The 15,742-nt window shown below is 37.5% G+C and overlaps 1 protein-coding gene across 4 annotated transcripts in view; it reads left to right on the top strand.

Annotated features, from left to right (window-relative positions):
• Positions 1 to 15,742, top strand: part of Pld5 (phospholipase D family member 5) — a 421,479-nt gene that overhangs the window by 264,795 nt on the left and 140,942 nt on the right. For all 4 annotated transcript variants that reach the window (XM_046432532.2, XM_058575187.1, XM_058575184.1 and 1 more), the window contains exon 4: positions 3,696 to 3,807. In XM_046432532.2, the coding sequence (XP_046288488.1) occupies positions 3,696 to 3,807 (112 nt within the window). The remainder of the gene's footprint in view (positions 1 to 3,695; positions 3,808 to 15,742) is intronic.

Raw genomic sequence — 15,742 nt, 5'->3', positions numbered from 1 at the left:
TGTATACAAAGTATATGCACACCAATTTGTGTCTTCATACTTGTGCTTTGGATAAAGATGACCATCACATTCCACCATCATTTCTAACCTCATGCCCCTTCCCTTCCCCTCCCACCTCTCTGCCCTATCTAGAGTTTGTCTATTCCTCCCATGCTCCCCCTCCCTACCCCACTATGAATCAGCCTCCTTATATCAGAGAAAACATTCGGCATCTGGTTTTGGGGGATGGGCTAACTTCACTTAACATTATCTCCTCCAACTCCATTCATTTACCTGCAAATGCCATGATTTTATTCTCTTTTATTGCTGAGTAATATTTCATTGTGTATAAATGCCACATTTTTTTATCCATTCATCTACTGAAGGGCATCTAGGTTGGCTCCACAGTTTAGCTATTGTGAATTGTGTCGCTATAAACATTGATGTGGCTGTGTCCATGTAGTATGCTGTTTTTAAGTCCTTTGGGTATATACAGAGGAGTGGGATAGCTGGGTCAAAAGATGGTTCCATTCCCAGTTTTCCAAGGAATCTCAATACTGCTTTCCATATTGGCTGCACCAATTTGCAGTCCCACCAGCAATGTATGAGTGTGCCTTTCCATCACATCCTCACCAACACTTATTGTTGTTTATATTCACAATAGCTGCCATTCTGACTGGAGTGAAATGAAATCTTAGAGTAGTTTTAATTTGCATTTCTCTAATTGCTAGTGATGATGAACATTTCTTCTTATATTTGTTGATTGATTATATGTCATCTTCTGAGAAGTTCTGTTCACTCCTTGGCCCATTTATTGATTGGGTTGTATTTTTGGTGTTTAGTTTTTTGAGTTCTTTATATACCCTAGAGATTAGTGCTCTCTCTGATGTGAGAGGGGTAAAGATTTGCTACCAAGATGTAGGCTCTCTATTCACCTAACAGATTGTTTCTTTTGCTGAGAAGAAACTTTTTAGTTTGAATCCATCCCATTTATTGATTCTTTATTTTAATTTTGCACCACAGCAGTCTTATTAAGGAAGTTGGGGCCTAATCCAATATGATGGAGATTATGACCTACTTTTTCTTCTATTAGCTGCAGGGTTTCTGGTTATATTCCTAGGTCCTTGATCAAAAGCACTATACAGATTTAATGCAATGCCAATCAAAATCCCAATGGCATTCCTCATAGAAATAGAAAAAGCAATCATGAAATTCATCTGTAATAATAAGAGACCCAGAATAACTAAAACAATCCTTAACAAGAAGAGTAATGCAGGTGGCATCACTATACCAGCCCTCAAACTATACTACAGAGCAATAGTAACAAAAGCAGCATGGTATTGGCACCAAAACAGACTAGTAGACCAATGATACAGAATAGAAGACACAGAGACTAACCCACAAAATTACAATTATCTTATATTAGACAAGGTGCCAAAAAACAGGCATTGGAGAAAAGACAGCCTCTTTAACAAACGGTGCAGGGAAAACTGGAAATCTATATGCAACAAAATGAAATTAAACCTCTATCTCTCACCATGCACAAAACTCAACTCAAAATGGGTCAAGGACCTAGGAATAAAACCAGAGACCCTGCATCTAATAGAAGAAAACAGTAGGCCCGAACCTTCATCATGTGGGATTAGGCCCCAACTTCCTTAATAAGACTCCTATACCACAAGAATTAAAATCAAAAATCAATAAGTGTGATAGATTCATACATACACACTTAAATCAGCAAATAAGGTAATTTCCCTCCCCTTCCTTTGTTTCTTTGTGTCTCTGTCTGTCTCTCTCTCCCTCTTTAACCCTTCCTCTCCACGTCTGCCTCTTTCATAAAGAAGGTGTTTATAACAGTCAGATGCATTCACTCCATATACTGCTTAGGAATGCCTGGTTTGGGGTGAGGCTGCCTCCAGGCACTGGGGTGCAGAGTAATTTGGTTGCTTGTGATGGGCTTCACTTTGAGTGATCTTAATTTCTGCTAATAAAATACATGACATAGGGTACAATTCCTACTCTCCTTCAGCACCTACTATTCTTCCTACTCCTTCAGCACCCAGGGCCTATAGACCTTGGCTCTGGGTCAGCTTCAGGCTAGAGCTCAGCTGGATGTGTCAGACACTCCTTTCCACTCTCAGCTGTCACCCAGCACCGGAACACTAGCCCTCTCCTAATACTGCAGAGCCACAGGCTGTTTATCTCTGGCTTTGCCCTTTCCCAATGCCAAATTGCAGGAGTCACTGTTTGCATTAATTCCTTCTTCTCTCTTCTTGATCACCAAATCTTTTATATATAATCATTGTCAACAACCCATTTTTATCAAAGCAAGGTAAGACTTTGCCTCTTGGGTACCCTTAAGACCCAAGCCTTATTGCCTATCTGGCCCTTGAAGGCTTTTGTGTTTTTTGGTCCAATAACAACAATAACAATGAAAAAAAAAAAAAAAAAAAAAAACACCAAACCTGAAAAATCAATAAAAGAAGACCAGTTCCCTTTAATAATATGGTGAAGGAGTCTATCAAAACACATGGAAAAATAAATGGAATAATATTATGGTCCCCTGACCTGAGATAAGATAATGACTTGTGGACCTGTCATTATTCAGAGTCTCGCTAGGATTAAAACTTGTTATAACACTTATATACTTGTGAAAATCTTATAAGGAAAACCTTTATATTTTAGTTCACTGTTTTTAAATTTTATTTTTTTTAATTTATTCTGATTAGTTATACATAACAGCAGAATGCATTTTGACACACTGTACATAAATGGAGCACAGCTTCTTATTCCTCAGGCTGTACCTGGTACAGAGTCACACTAGTAGGGTAATCATACATGTATATAGGTTAATAATGTCTGTCATTCTACCATCCTTCCCATCCCCCTCTACACTAACCAGTTTTAGTTCACTTATTTTTAGTCAGAATATTAGTTGAATTCAGTAAAACAAGTTTTAAAAAAGAAGATTGATTCAAATAAATTACCGATTAGTGTCCATATGTTTCCTCTATAATAGCTAATACTTAAGGGATGCTTTTGATTAACTCCTCTCACTTCACAAAAACCTTTTGAAGTAAGTATTAATGTTATCTGAATATTACAGAGAAAGAACCTGGAGATTGGTGAGATTAAGAGACACAGTTTGTAATTTGGAAAACCCTCTACAACCCAGGTCTTCCTGTGCCAAATTGCAACTGTTTATATTCTGTACTACCTCTTTTTATTTTATAATCAATAAAATCTGATTTTTAATACTTTTTTAAAAAGTTTTAAACAGACCTTTATTTTATTTATTTTGAGAATGGAACCCAGTGCCTCACACATGCTAGGCAAGTGCTCTACCACTGAAACACAACCCCAGCCGCTCTGTACTACCTGTTTATGTGCAGATAACAACAGATTTAAAAAGGAGAAGAAAGGTAGATTTGCATTGTATCATTGAAATTATTATTTCAGTGATTTACTGAGTTGCACAATATTCAAAAAGACAAAATGCAACTATGCTCATACTTCTACACTTTGCATATTTATACAAATATTATATATTTATACTTGAAAGAATTTCACAAATCTTCTATGAATACCAATTGTTGAAGTATTTGCCTTTTACAAATGGAATGAACAGTTTTAACTTTTAATGAATTTATTTATATCTACTTAAAATGCAACATTTAGGTTTTCTGATTTTCTTTGTCTCTGAATCTCTTTACCAGGGCCAACGTCTTTTTGAAAAACTGCTCCAGCTGACTTCGCAAAATATTGAAATCAAGCTAGTGAGTGATGTGACAGCTGATTCAAAGGTATTAGAAGCCTTGAAATTAAAGGGTAAGGCCAAGGTTGATATGCTACTTTACCACTGGATATTCTGTTTAAAATACCTTAAATTTCACTTAAAATAATATATAATTTCTTTATAATCAGTACACTTCTTATTTCTTCTTTGAAAAATAGCCTGATTAAAGCTTTTAAATGAGGAAACTAATTAATCAATACTACTGGGATTTTTAAATATATTTTTCACATTTCTCTATGCAAAATAATCTACTGGCTATTGAATGATAATTAATTGGTAAGAAGAATCTTTCTTCTCTAAACACTTCAATGATGTAATTAGGAAAAAAGCATCACTTCCCATTAGAACAAACAATCATTTCTGTTTTTCTCTTGCCCATCAAATGAAAATCCTCTTTATGCTACGTATTCTTTAAAATAATAAAGTTAGGTCTAGAAGTCTATAGAACACTGTCTAAATCCGCAGGGGAACGCTACTCACATGACCATTCTGCAATTGGTCTCACCGTCTCATGAAGACTGTATCTTTCTCTGTCACTTCCAAATAGTTTTTAATTATTTGTAAAAGTTTTTATCCAGAATTTACTATCTGAACTGTAAGCCTTTAAAAACGTACTGGCGCATGAGAACTGGTGAACATATCCAAGCCACCAGGTGTCTTTGAGTCTCAGGGGTTTATCTGATGGCCTCATATCCCCTGCTTCTGCTGTTTGAACATTCTGGGCATGTCCACTTGTCTTCCCCACGTCAGGTGAAAATACCTTCTTAAATATGGGACAGATTGGAGTAAGTGGACCAAGTAGCCTGTCCTCCTGCAGAAGGAAAATGTGAAGTGATAAAGAACATTAAATGACACAAAAAGAGGACATAAGCTTGGCCAAGCAAATGAACCTTATGCTAGTCAGCTTTGTGGCATTGTTACAAAACACTTGAGATAGATAATCAATTTAATAAGGTTTAATGAGGCTCATGGTGTGAGAGGCTTCAGTCCATAGTCACTTGACCCTGTTGCTTTGGGCCTGTGGTGGTACAATATCATGGTGTGCCGCAGTCTGGCTGGGCACAATTCAGGAGCCACTTGTCAAAAGAAAACGAACTTTATTTTTAGAACACACACACCAAACCACACAGCTCTTCAGGAAATCTTCAGAGCCCAACTGCCACCACTGGCTTCCCACAAGCCTCTCCACCTCCCCCACTCCTCTTGCTCTTGAGGCCGATTGGCTGGGTTGTGTGGGCGGAGCCAAAAAAAGTCCCCCAATGAGTAGCTCCGTGATCTGAAAGGGCAGGGAAACAGCCCAATGAGCATCACCGCAGAGGTGCCAATCAGTTGGCAGCTAGAAGTTTGCTGGGGCCACTGTGAGCCAATCATCAGCTGGCAGCTGGAATTTTGCTGTGGCCCCTTCAGCTGTGGCTCTCAACATCTCCCCCTCTCTGTTTAAACAACAAGCATGTGGCTTAGGGACTGTGCCTGCCTTAGGTTGTCCAATAGTACATATGGTCCTTACCCGTTAGGTTGGTACCATTGCAATTGGATTGGCCCCTTCAGCTGTGGCTCTCAACAATGGTGGGAACATGTGGTGGAGGAGGCCTATTCATCTCAAGCAGACAGGAAATGACAGAGACAGGAAGAGGTCCAGTGTCCCAATATCCCCTTCAAGGGCATGCCCCCAACGCCCAATTTCCTCCTAATAGGCCCCACCTCTTAAAGATTCCACCACCTCCCCATCGTGCCACAGGCGGGTGATCAAGCCTTTAACAAATGGTCCTTGAGGGGATCCTTGTCCAAATCATATAGTGAACCTGTCATCATTCATAGTATTTGATTCTGTACATAGGAAAACAAAGAAAATGTTATGAGATATTGTTTGGTCTAAAAAGTTTCACTGTGTTACTTGAGAAGCATATTTGTGTGTCAGGAGAGGGACGCTGGGGATTAAATCCATGGATACGTCACCAGTGAGCTACACCACAGCCCTTTTTATTTTTTATTTTTGTGACAGGGTCTCTTTAAGTTACAAAGACTGACCTGGAACTTGTGATCCTCTTGCCTCAGCTTCTGAGTAGCTAGGATTACTAGCTGGGATTATACCCAGCTACAGCAAAAGATTTTTGAAAAACCAGAGAATATCTGGTTCCGTGGATTGACATACAGAGTCATCGTGGCTTAGAAATGCATTATTACTTTTCTCACTTACAGCATACGAAATTGGGTTCCCACAGTCTGAGAATCAACCATCCCCACCTTCTCAGACTGTGGCTTAAAGGTGGGATGGCTTTGAAACACAATTCCCATGAAGTCTTTGAATCAGGGGGGATTTGATTTTACACAAAGATTCCTATAAATTCAGAACAGGTTTTACTAATTGTTTTCTTAATCTCACTTACAAACCACCTCCATCTGCATCCCTCATAAACATATCAAATGCCATATGTTAATTTACCTCACTTGGGGCTTCTCTCACCTCCCAGCAATAGCAGCGATTGTCCCTTTCCCCGAGGTTCTAAATGTCCAGTCGCTCAAATTCCACATTTAAAATATATTTGAATACACACACACACACACAACACACACACACACACACACACATACACGCGATAGATTGTTGCTCCTCAGTCTTTCTCCTAGATATCACCTTTTCTTCTCAACTGCCACTACTCCATTTCAGACCTTTAATAATTTTCTGAGGCTTTGCCCTCCCATCTGATCTCCACACAGCCAGAGATTTTCTGTAACATGATTATTTCCCACTTACAGCCCAACCTAAATTGTATGCATGTGTGAGTGTGCCTCAGTGTTATGCAGAAATTGCTGTTGAAGAAAAACAGACATGAAATAAAGGGCACAGTGGTAAGCAAACCATTCAGTGAAGTTTTACAAAATATAAACATCTGTATGAATCACTGCAAGTATCTCAGAAAGTTATATCACTCATTCCTGTGGTCACTACCCTCTGCAGAGATAACCAGTCTTTCAACTTCTACCTTCACCACTTGTCTTTCTTTCATATTTATATTAATAGGATCACAGAATACATGTTCTTTTATATCTGGGTTATTTTGCTCTATTTCAGGTTTATAAGACCCATACATGTTGCATATAGTAGTATCTTTCTTTTACATTGTTGAATAGTATTCCACAGTATAAATATAATACAATGTATTTATTTTGCAGATGATAGAGATTCAGGGTTTTCCCTATTTTTAATTGTTATATGTAATACTACTATGAGCATTCTTGTAAATATCTTTTTGGCACTCATGTATACAAATTTCTATTGGATATTTACTCAAAAGTAGAATTTCTGACAGCACATAGACTATATGTATGTTAAACTTCGATAGATAATGCCAATACTTTCCAATTGTTGTACCAGTTTATACTAACACAGGCATACTCCATATCCTCACAAAATTTAATAGACTTTTTAATTTTAGCCATTCTGATAAGTACATGTTGTGTTATTACTTTTCAATTTCCTGATGGCTAATGATGTTGAATATCTCATATGCTTATTGACCATTTCAAACTACCTTGATAAGGTGCTCATTCAAGTATTTTGCTCAATATGATTTTATTTTGTTTGTTATTCTCTGTTAGTCCATTCTTACTTATTATTTGTCTAGATTTGAATCCTTTGTTGGATATATGCATCTTCTCCTTTTGATACTATGTATTCACTCTTCTAATTTATACTTTTGATAAGTATAAATCCTTAATTTTAATGAAACTGAATTTAAGTTTTTCTCTGTTATGGATGCTTATTGCATTCTTTGTAAAAGATGTTTGTCATTACAAAGTCCTGAAAATATTTTCACTTGTTCTGTCCTAGTTGTGGTATTATTTTACTGTTCAGATTTAAGTCTATTAGGTTAGGACTTAATTTCTGTATGGTGTGAAGTAGGGGTGCCGGCTAATTTTTATTTATATAAAAGCTATTGATTAAAAAAACTCTTCACTGCATTTCAGAAGCATCTTTGTTAGAAATTAGGTGACTATATGCTTTGGTCTGTTACTGAATTCTCTGTTGTGTTGCATTGGTCTACTTACATAGCCTAGGACAAATGCCACACTGTTTAATTACTGTGGCTTTAAAATGCATGTTGTGGATGATCTAACATTTTTGTCTTTGTTTTTTACGTTTAAAACTTCCTTAGTTATCCTTGACCCTTCAGATTTAAAAATAAATTCAACTATCATTTTGCCACGTAACTGCATAATATTACATTGATTCCAAGGGAGAACTGACATTAACAATATTGACCCTTCAGCTTCATGAATAAGAAAGGCTATAATATTTCCTCTTAGTGGTGCCTTAACTGCATAATTTAGGTTGTTAATATGACATAAATTTCTAAATTATTTTTCAATGCAATAAAGTGGTCTGATTTCTACTGCAATTTCTATTTTGAATCAAGGGCTATTTAGAAATGCAGTCCTTGCTTTTCAAATATGTGGAGGATTACTCTATTTACCTTTTTGCTATTTTCGCTGCAATCAGAATACAGAATTAAGTCACTTGAAAGTTTTGGAAAATTACTTTGTAAAAATTTATTTCTAGAACAAATTACAAATCCTAAGGCTTTTTAATGCTTTCATTCAACTTTTTGTTTTGTTTTTTTTTTTTTTTTTTTGCATTTTGTTAACTCTTAGAGTTGTCTTGGCCAGGGAGGTAGTCTAGAAAGCTCCTTTATCAGAGCTGAATAGTGGAGTAAATGTGCAATGTCTGCTGTTTGCGTCATCCAAAATAAGAGGGAAGATCTTTTTTTTTTTTTTTGGATCCTGCTGCTTCTTTCTTCAAGTGGTATGTGCCGCCTGCTGCCAAAATTTGGCTTCCTGGGTATGATCATGACAATTCTCTTATGTCCTGTTCTCCTGCTAAGGCCTCCCAGCAAATGCTGGTGATGCCTCACTTCTCACCAAACCTGACCCTGGTAATATCACAGCAATATCCTTGAAATTTTATACTACTAATCAATTTTTTATTTTTGATTATATATTTTAGTCAGAACACAATATTATGTCTCAACAATGCCCCTCTATTTTTCAGTCTTGTATTTTGCAATGAAATTTATAATTAAGAAGATTTATTTTTAATTGTCCATCAAAACCGTGGCAATGCAGTGAGCTTTTTATAATATGACTACAATATTTAATGTTCCTGGACCCTATAAAAATAAAAAACAATACCAGAATGTATTTATTTCCTTTTGGGGAAAAAAATCACTTTTATTTGTTCCGGGTTGGATGGTAATTTTTTAATAGGATGACTAGTGAAGTTAAAGTCATCAGAGATTTAAAGTCAGTGACCTGGAAGTAAAGTCCATGTTTCTCTCCTTTTCTTTTTCTTTCTTTCTTTCTTTCTTTTTAAAATGCATTTAAAACTATTCAGGATCAGAAATCTCCCTTTTGGTCTCATTCTATTTACTATTATTAATTCTCCAAGCATCTGAAAGCTATTTATGATTTCTCAAATATAACATACCTTTAAAGGGTTCTGTTTCCTAAAGCCTGCTCCTCACTATGCCTGAAACCCTCTCCCTCTCCATGTCAATTTATACATTCCTTTTCATTTTTCAAAGTTTCAAGCCTTACCCCAAATATTTTCCCATTAGTCTTCATCTCTTTTCCCTGGCTGGTCTTACCATCTTCTTTCCCTCCATTGTTATTTATTCAGCAACCATTTCTTGAATATCTGTAATGTGGTGAGAAGATTGGCACAGGTGAATAAATCAATCAAGGAGTTCCTGAAACTTGTACACAGAGTCTGTTTTTGCTGAGGGACCTTAGGCATCAGTCCTTGGTGCTCATGTTCTCCACTCAGCCAGCATCACCTCTGCACCAGCAGAGTGCTCACGATGCCAGGGAATGTGAATAATCAGAATTACCATGGTCTCTTTTTTCCCAATCAGAATTCCAGTCTGCTTATTTTTGGAGCTTATCTGTAAATGTGAAAGGAAGATGATCTGACAGTAACCAGGTCTCATCTTCCATCCTCAAGGGGTTCTTAAATAGTTTGTTGACCAAACACTGAGAAACTGCAAAAGCCCTGTCATGCCATCAGACATAACAACCAGGACTGTGCTGTGACAACTCTGACACAACTTAGTCTAGACCATCATAAGATGCATTTCGATGTCGGAGATGTTAAGATGTGTCAACATTGTGTTTTAGAATTAATGACATACGAGAAATAAGCATTGCTTTAAAATGTTCATTTGTAAATTATAAAATTCAATTTATAAGCCTTTAATAAATTAAATTAAAACTGACCATTCCTAATACCCCACTGAGAGAGGTAGATCCTAAACCAGGCCTCTTGTACTGTTTTTGTTGTTGTTGTTGTTGTTGTTTTTTGTTTGTTTGTTTGTTTTTGCCATACAGTGAACGCTACGCAGTGAATGGAAATTCTGAGAATTCAGGCTGTGTCAGTTTCAAAAAACACAGGGATATCTTTAACAGAACCCTTGATGACTAGTGTGTTCAGTGATAGGAAGTGTTTCTCTCTAAGGAAACAACAACAAAAAGCTGTTGATTGACCTGAAATAGGAAGGTGATTATGCAAATCAGTTTTATATGCAATTGCTATAGGAAAACCAATATAGGAATAAAATATCTGAAATAAACCGGAGAAGAGAGGGTGTCCTGGAGTAGACAAAGAGGATAGCAGAAACCATATTCTTAAGTGGTGTGCAGCATGATAAAATTGTAAGCCAAATGAAAAGAGAGGAGGACATGCCAAGGCTCAAGTGATTCATTCTGCTGACATTGTCTGCCAAGAGGTACTGATCATACAGATAACAAATTTCATCTGTGGCTTAAACTCTGTCACTTGATGCAGTTTGGTGTTTATTAAAGAAACATGACAAATGTAGCTGACATGTAAACATATATCTATCATGTATACATGTTTGGAAATATGTGTACATTGTGGAATGTCTAAATTGAGCTGATTAAAATATGCATTACTTCATATGTTAATCCTTGTTGGTGAAGAGAACATTTCAATATTTCTTTACAATTTTCAAGAGCATAAATTAATACATTGTTATTAACTATAGTCAGTGTGTTGTACAATAGATCTCTTCTCATTGTAGGCAATTAGTCTGTTTACACATCCACAGAAAGAAATTCATCCTGGCACTTGGGGGTCCTCTAATAAACCTCCGTGCTGTGCCTCTTTCTTATGATGCCACAGTCCTCTGTGGGTTCAGGAGGGTTAGATAGTCTTAACAAGCTTTCAGTTTATTAGAATCAAGCATGCATTTTCCCCCACTCTTTTCTCTCCAGCACGCAAACCTGAAAGTGGTTAAACCCAGAGCTTGGTGTATGCTTTATGACATCTTTAAGGACTCAATAGAGCTATTATGTGAGGTTCGTTTTGTTTAGCCAAAGCATTCATGTATCAGGAATTTTCTTTGTATTCTTTAGATAGAGAGAGACATGTATGATAGGTAGATGATAGAGAGATGATAGTAGGTAGATAGACATAGATGATAGATATGAGAGGGGGTAGGTGGAGATAGGAAGAAAGAAAGAGAAAGAAAGAATGGATCTAGTTGGTTTGTACTGCTATAGCAAAAGCCTGAGACTGAGTAATTCATAAAGAACAAAAATGTATTTTCTCATAGCTCAGGGATCTGGGAGTCCAAGATCAAGGCACTGGCCCCAGTATCTGGTGAGGGCCTGGTCTTTGATATTACTCAGCACTAAAAAATAACAAGATCATGGCATTTGCAGGGAAATGGATGGCATAAGAGCAGATTATGCTAAGTGAAGTTAGCCAATCCCCCCCCCAAAAAAATGCCGAATGTCTTCTCTGATATAAGGGGGTGACTCAAAATGGGGTAGGGAAGAAGAGCATGAGAAGAAGATTACCTCTAGATAAGGAAGAGAGGTGGGAGGGAAAAGGAGGGAGAAGGGGAATTGCATGGAAAGTAAAAGGAGACCTTCATGGTTATACAAAATACATGTATGAAGATGTGAGAAAAAAAGAGAATAGTGTCACCTTAGATTGGGTAGAGAGAAGTGATGGGAGGGGGAGGAGAGGTTGGGGGGAAAGGAAGGATAGCAGAATAAAATAGACATTATTAATGCTGTGTGTATATATGTGACTGCATGACCAATGTGATTCTGCAACCTGTACACTCAGAAAAATGAGAAATTATATCCCATCTGATTCAAATGTATGATATGTCAAGGTCATTGTACTGTCATGTGTAACTAATTAAAACAAATAAAAAATTAAAAAAGAAGAAGAGTGTGACAGAGGGAAGCAGCTCACATCAGTTAGCAAGCAGAGAGACTCCACGTTCAAGATACAAATATATACCCCATAGCCATGCCCCCAATTAACCACTTCCTCTAGCCACAGCCCACCTGTCTCCAGTTTCCCCTCAGTTAGTTAATCTCATCAGGGGTTGATTCACTGATGAGGTTAAGACTCTCACAACCTAATCATTTCACCTCTGAACCTTCTTACATTGTCTCAATTGTGAGCTTTGGGGGACAATGCATACCCAAACCATACCAAGAGTTTTCTACCTTTTTATCTGTATTTTCTCATTTCCTTTTCTTTTTAAAATTTTTCTCTTTAAAATTTTTTTGAGACCAAGTCTCATTAGGCTGCCCAGAATTATCTTGAAACCCTAGGCTGGAGCAATCCTCCTGCCTCAGCCTCCCAAGTAGCTGGAATGATAGGCACATGCTCCTGGTTCATCTTGCCTCGTTTCTGTAACCTTGGTGAAGACAATGCGAAGTGTGCCCTTGGAATGGACTTTCCATCACTGTGATAGTGCTCAGCCCTCTGCCTCCCCTGCATCTTCTCATCTGCACTCTTTGTGACTAAAGTCATAAATCTCAGGCAGTCTGTGGTCTGATTAAAACTAACATTTGAGACTTTTCCCTCATTAGCACTACATTCTAAGCAAGTAAGCCAGTTCAGCAAAGCCTTACCTGTATTGCTGAATAACCAATAGCCACAGGGTCCTAATGAGCACCGGTTGGGCATCTTCAACAGTAGATATCTAATTGATGTTTACTTGTGACCAAATTTTATTCATTTAAATCAAAATTTTAATAGTTGAAATACCAGTAAGACTAAGGCCCTTTCATGAGTGGTTATGACACTATATTTTTTTATGACACTATATTTTTAAATTATTGTGCTCTAACTTTTTTTTAGGTACATTTAAATAAAAAGGAGAGGGGTATGCTATGTGCTGTGTTTTGTTGTCAAAAATTCTGTCTGACATAACTTTTCTATATACATATCTGAATACACCACAGTGAATCCCACCATTGTGTACTGCACAAGATGGGGGCCCCAATTAGAATAAGATATATTACATGCATGTATAATTTTATCAAAATGGACTCTACTCTCAAATATAACTAAAAAGAACCACTAAAAAAAAATGAGGGTCCCCAAAGCATAACGTGGGAAAAAAATTTTGTAAGTGTAATCCTTGCCATTGCTTATATGAATTCAAGAAAGCTATATTCATTCACCAATATAACCCATTTTTATTTTTACATCTATCAATTAAGCATAACAAACCTAAAAGGAGAATAGATTCCTAAGTTTGAGCTTAGGAGTTGCACAGATATTTAAATTAATGCAAGCTGCCCCAGTTTCCAACTTGAACATTTTACAAAGTGATTTTTTTTAACTGCTTACACTAAATCAGTGAAGTATAATTTGAGATTTTATGCTTATTGAGATTTTTTTAATACTTAGGTCTTACTGTTTTTATAAGTATTCCAAAGTCTAACACTACAAGTAGGTTATGTTTACATGTGTCAATTTAATTTAAGCATTAAGAAGAATATTTTTGTCATTTCCCTAGAGTAAACTTCATATTGTTTCAACTTGCATTTTCTCTGTCTGAAAGGTTACCATTGTTAAGGAACCTGAACATTTCAGAGGGCCTTCTGTTGTCCTGGTGAAGCACTGTCATTTTTTCTTTTTCTTTTTCTTTTTTTGGTACCAGGGATTGAACTCTGGGGCACTCAACCACTGAGCCATACCCCCAGCCCTGTATTGTATTTTATTTAGAGACAGGATCTCACTGAATCGCTTAGTGCCTTGCCATTGCTGAGGCTGGCTTTGAACTTGGGATCCTCCTATCTCAGCCTTCCAAGCCATTGGGATTACAGGTGTTCACCACTGCACCCAGCTGGAAAAATGATGGCCATCAGGACAGTGGCATCTTTGGGTAGGAGGCTGATGCACTGCCTTCTCTTGAGCCTGCTCTGCAATGGCCCAGGCAATCATCAAGGTGCCCTTGCTGTCTCCCAGGCATGCTGCTCTCTCTGTCTCTGCTTTCATTTCACACCTTTTCAAAGGGAATGCTACTTGGGCTTATGCTTCAGTGCACATGTGCTGGTGCCTTTGTTCTATACAGAGAAGTCAGAATTCAGCACAAATAATTGTCTTCCACTTTTCTTTGCAGCACACCAGATACTTAACAGCAAGGCAGGAGCCACTCAACCTGTACTTGTTTGGACAGGTTATGCTTGAGTGATATTTAACAGAGTAATTAGTATGACATTTAGGAGCAGATCTTTTGGTGTTATATAGACTTGTGCTGTAATTCTGTAACTGTAAAGTTACATTCTCTGAACCCCAGTGTCCTTTCCAATAAAATGGTGATAATAACTTCCCTTGGGCATATGGAAATTAAATTAGATAATGTATAAAAAGTATCTGATGCTAAAGCCTTACTCATTATAAACTGTTAATGACATCCACCATTGTCACTATCTTAATTTACCCAGACTGTGTAATTTTTGTGTCTAATTGGTCAGTAGTCCAGACTGGACTCATTTCTGGTCCCTACAGCATACTCCAAACCCTGTCATTTTCTAATGAAAGGAAGAGCCCAGTTCCGGTTTGTATGTTACAGATCATCTTTGGACATGCAGCTGGTTCATCTGCCTTTACGGTTGTGCAGTAACTCCTGCCGCCTCCCTTTTGTGGTAGGATCTGTCCAGCTAGACACACCAGTGCCACTCCATCTGTGTTTTCATTTTCTGTTCTAAGAGCCCAACTTAGGTTTGCAATTCGATGTGTTTTATCTTCCAGAGGGGTGCATCTGATACATAGAGAAGAGTCCTACCATCATCCATTTGCTCTAAAACATAGAATCTTGCACTAAAGTTTCTGTTTCTATCTGTAATACATAAGAGCCTTGGCAGGTTTGGCATTTTCAAGGAAACTGTATACTTTATGCAAGGAGAATCTTAGCCATTCAATCTAGTGATGGCTTTATGCATTTCCATATGGTGATGCTGGAATCTGGGGAGGATGTTCTTTGACAGGGGAAGAGGAATAAATGAATAAATGTAAATAAAGGGGATATGTAATAACCTCCCTGAAAGCCTGCATGATTTCCAGCAATCTCATGCACGCCATTTTTAGCAACTAGTTTACTGTTTTTGAGTGCCTCTTAGGCTCAGTGAGACCATCACACATCGAGGTTCTGAAGGAGACTAGAGACAGCTTTTTTCTCTGGCCTGCTGATCACTGGCTTTGAGCAATCCTTGTCTGACCTGGAGGAGCCACATTGAGAATATTCATTGCATTCATTAGTGAATGCGGTCTCTTCTGTGACTGAGTCTCCATTTTCAAGGTGGACACCCTAATTGAACCTGCTCTTTTAATCAGTGCTATAAGAACTAATGTAAATTAAAATGCAAAGCTATATTTCTCTTGTGTTCAGCAGACTGCTCAGCATGAGTTGTCACAGTGTCTATTATTTCTGTGCCCTCTTTCTATCTGTCTTTCCATACCATGTTTTATCCTGTTTTGTTTGTGTGTGTCTCTGTGTGTGTGTGCTTGTTTTTCTTTTACTCCTGATTTCTTTTTTCCTTCTCCTGTTGGATTGTTTTACTAACTTCCTCCTGTCTCATCCCTAGCAAGAGCTATTCCAAAGATTCACAGCTGCCCTGAATCTCCTAACCAAC

This window comes from Marmota monax, unplaced genomic scaffold (assembly GCF_021218885.2).
Source record: "Marmota monax isolate L192 unplaced genomic scaffold, Marmota_monax_Labrador192_F-V1.1 WCK01_AAM20220418_F8-fsc00090, whole genome shotgun sequence".
In the NCBI taxonomy this organism is placed as follows: Eukaryota; Metazoa; Chordata; class Mammalia; order Rodentia; family Sciuridae; genus Marmota; species Marmota monax.
The sequence above is the reverse complement of the archived record's forward strand: the minus strand, read 5'-3'. Positions and strand labels throughout refer to the sequence as shown.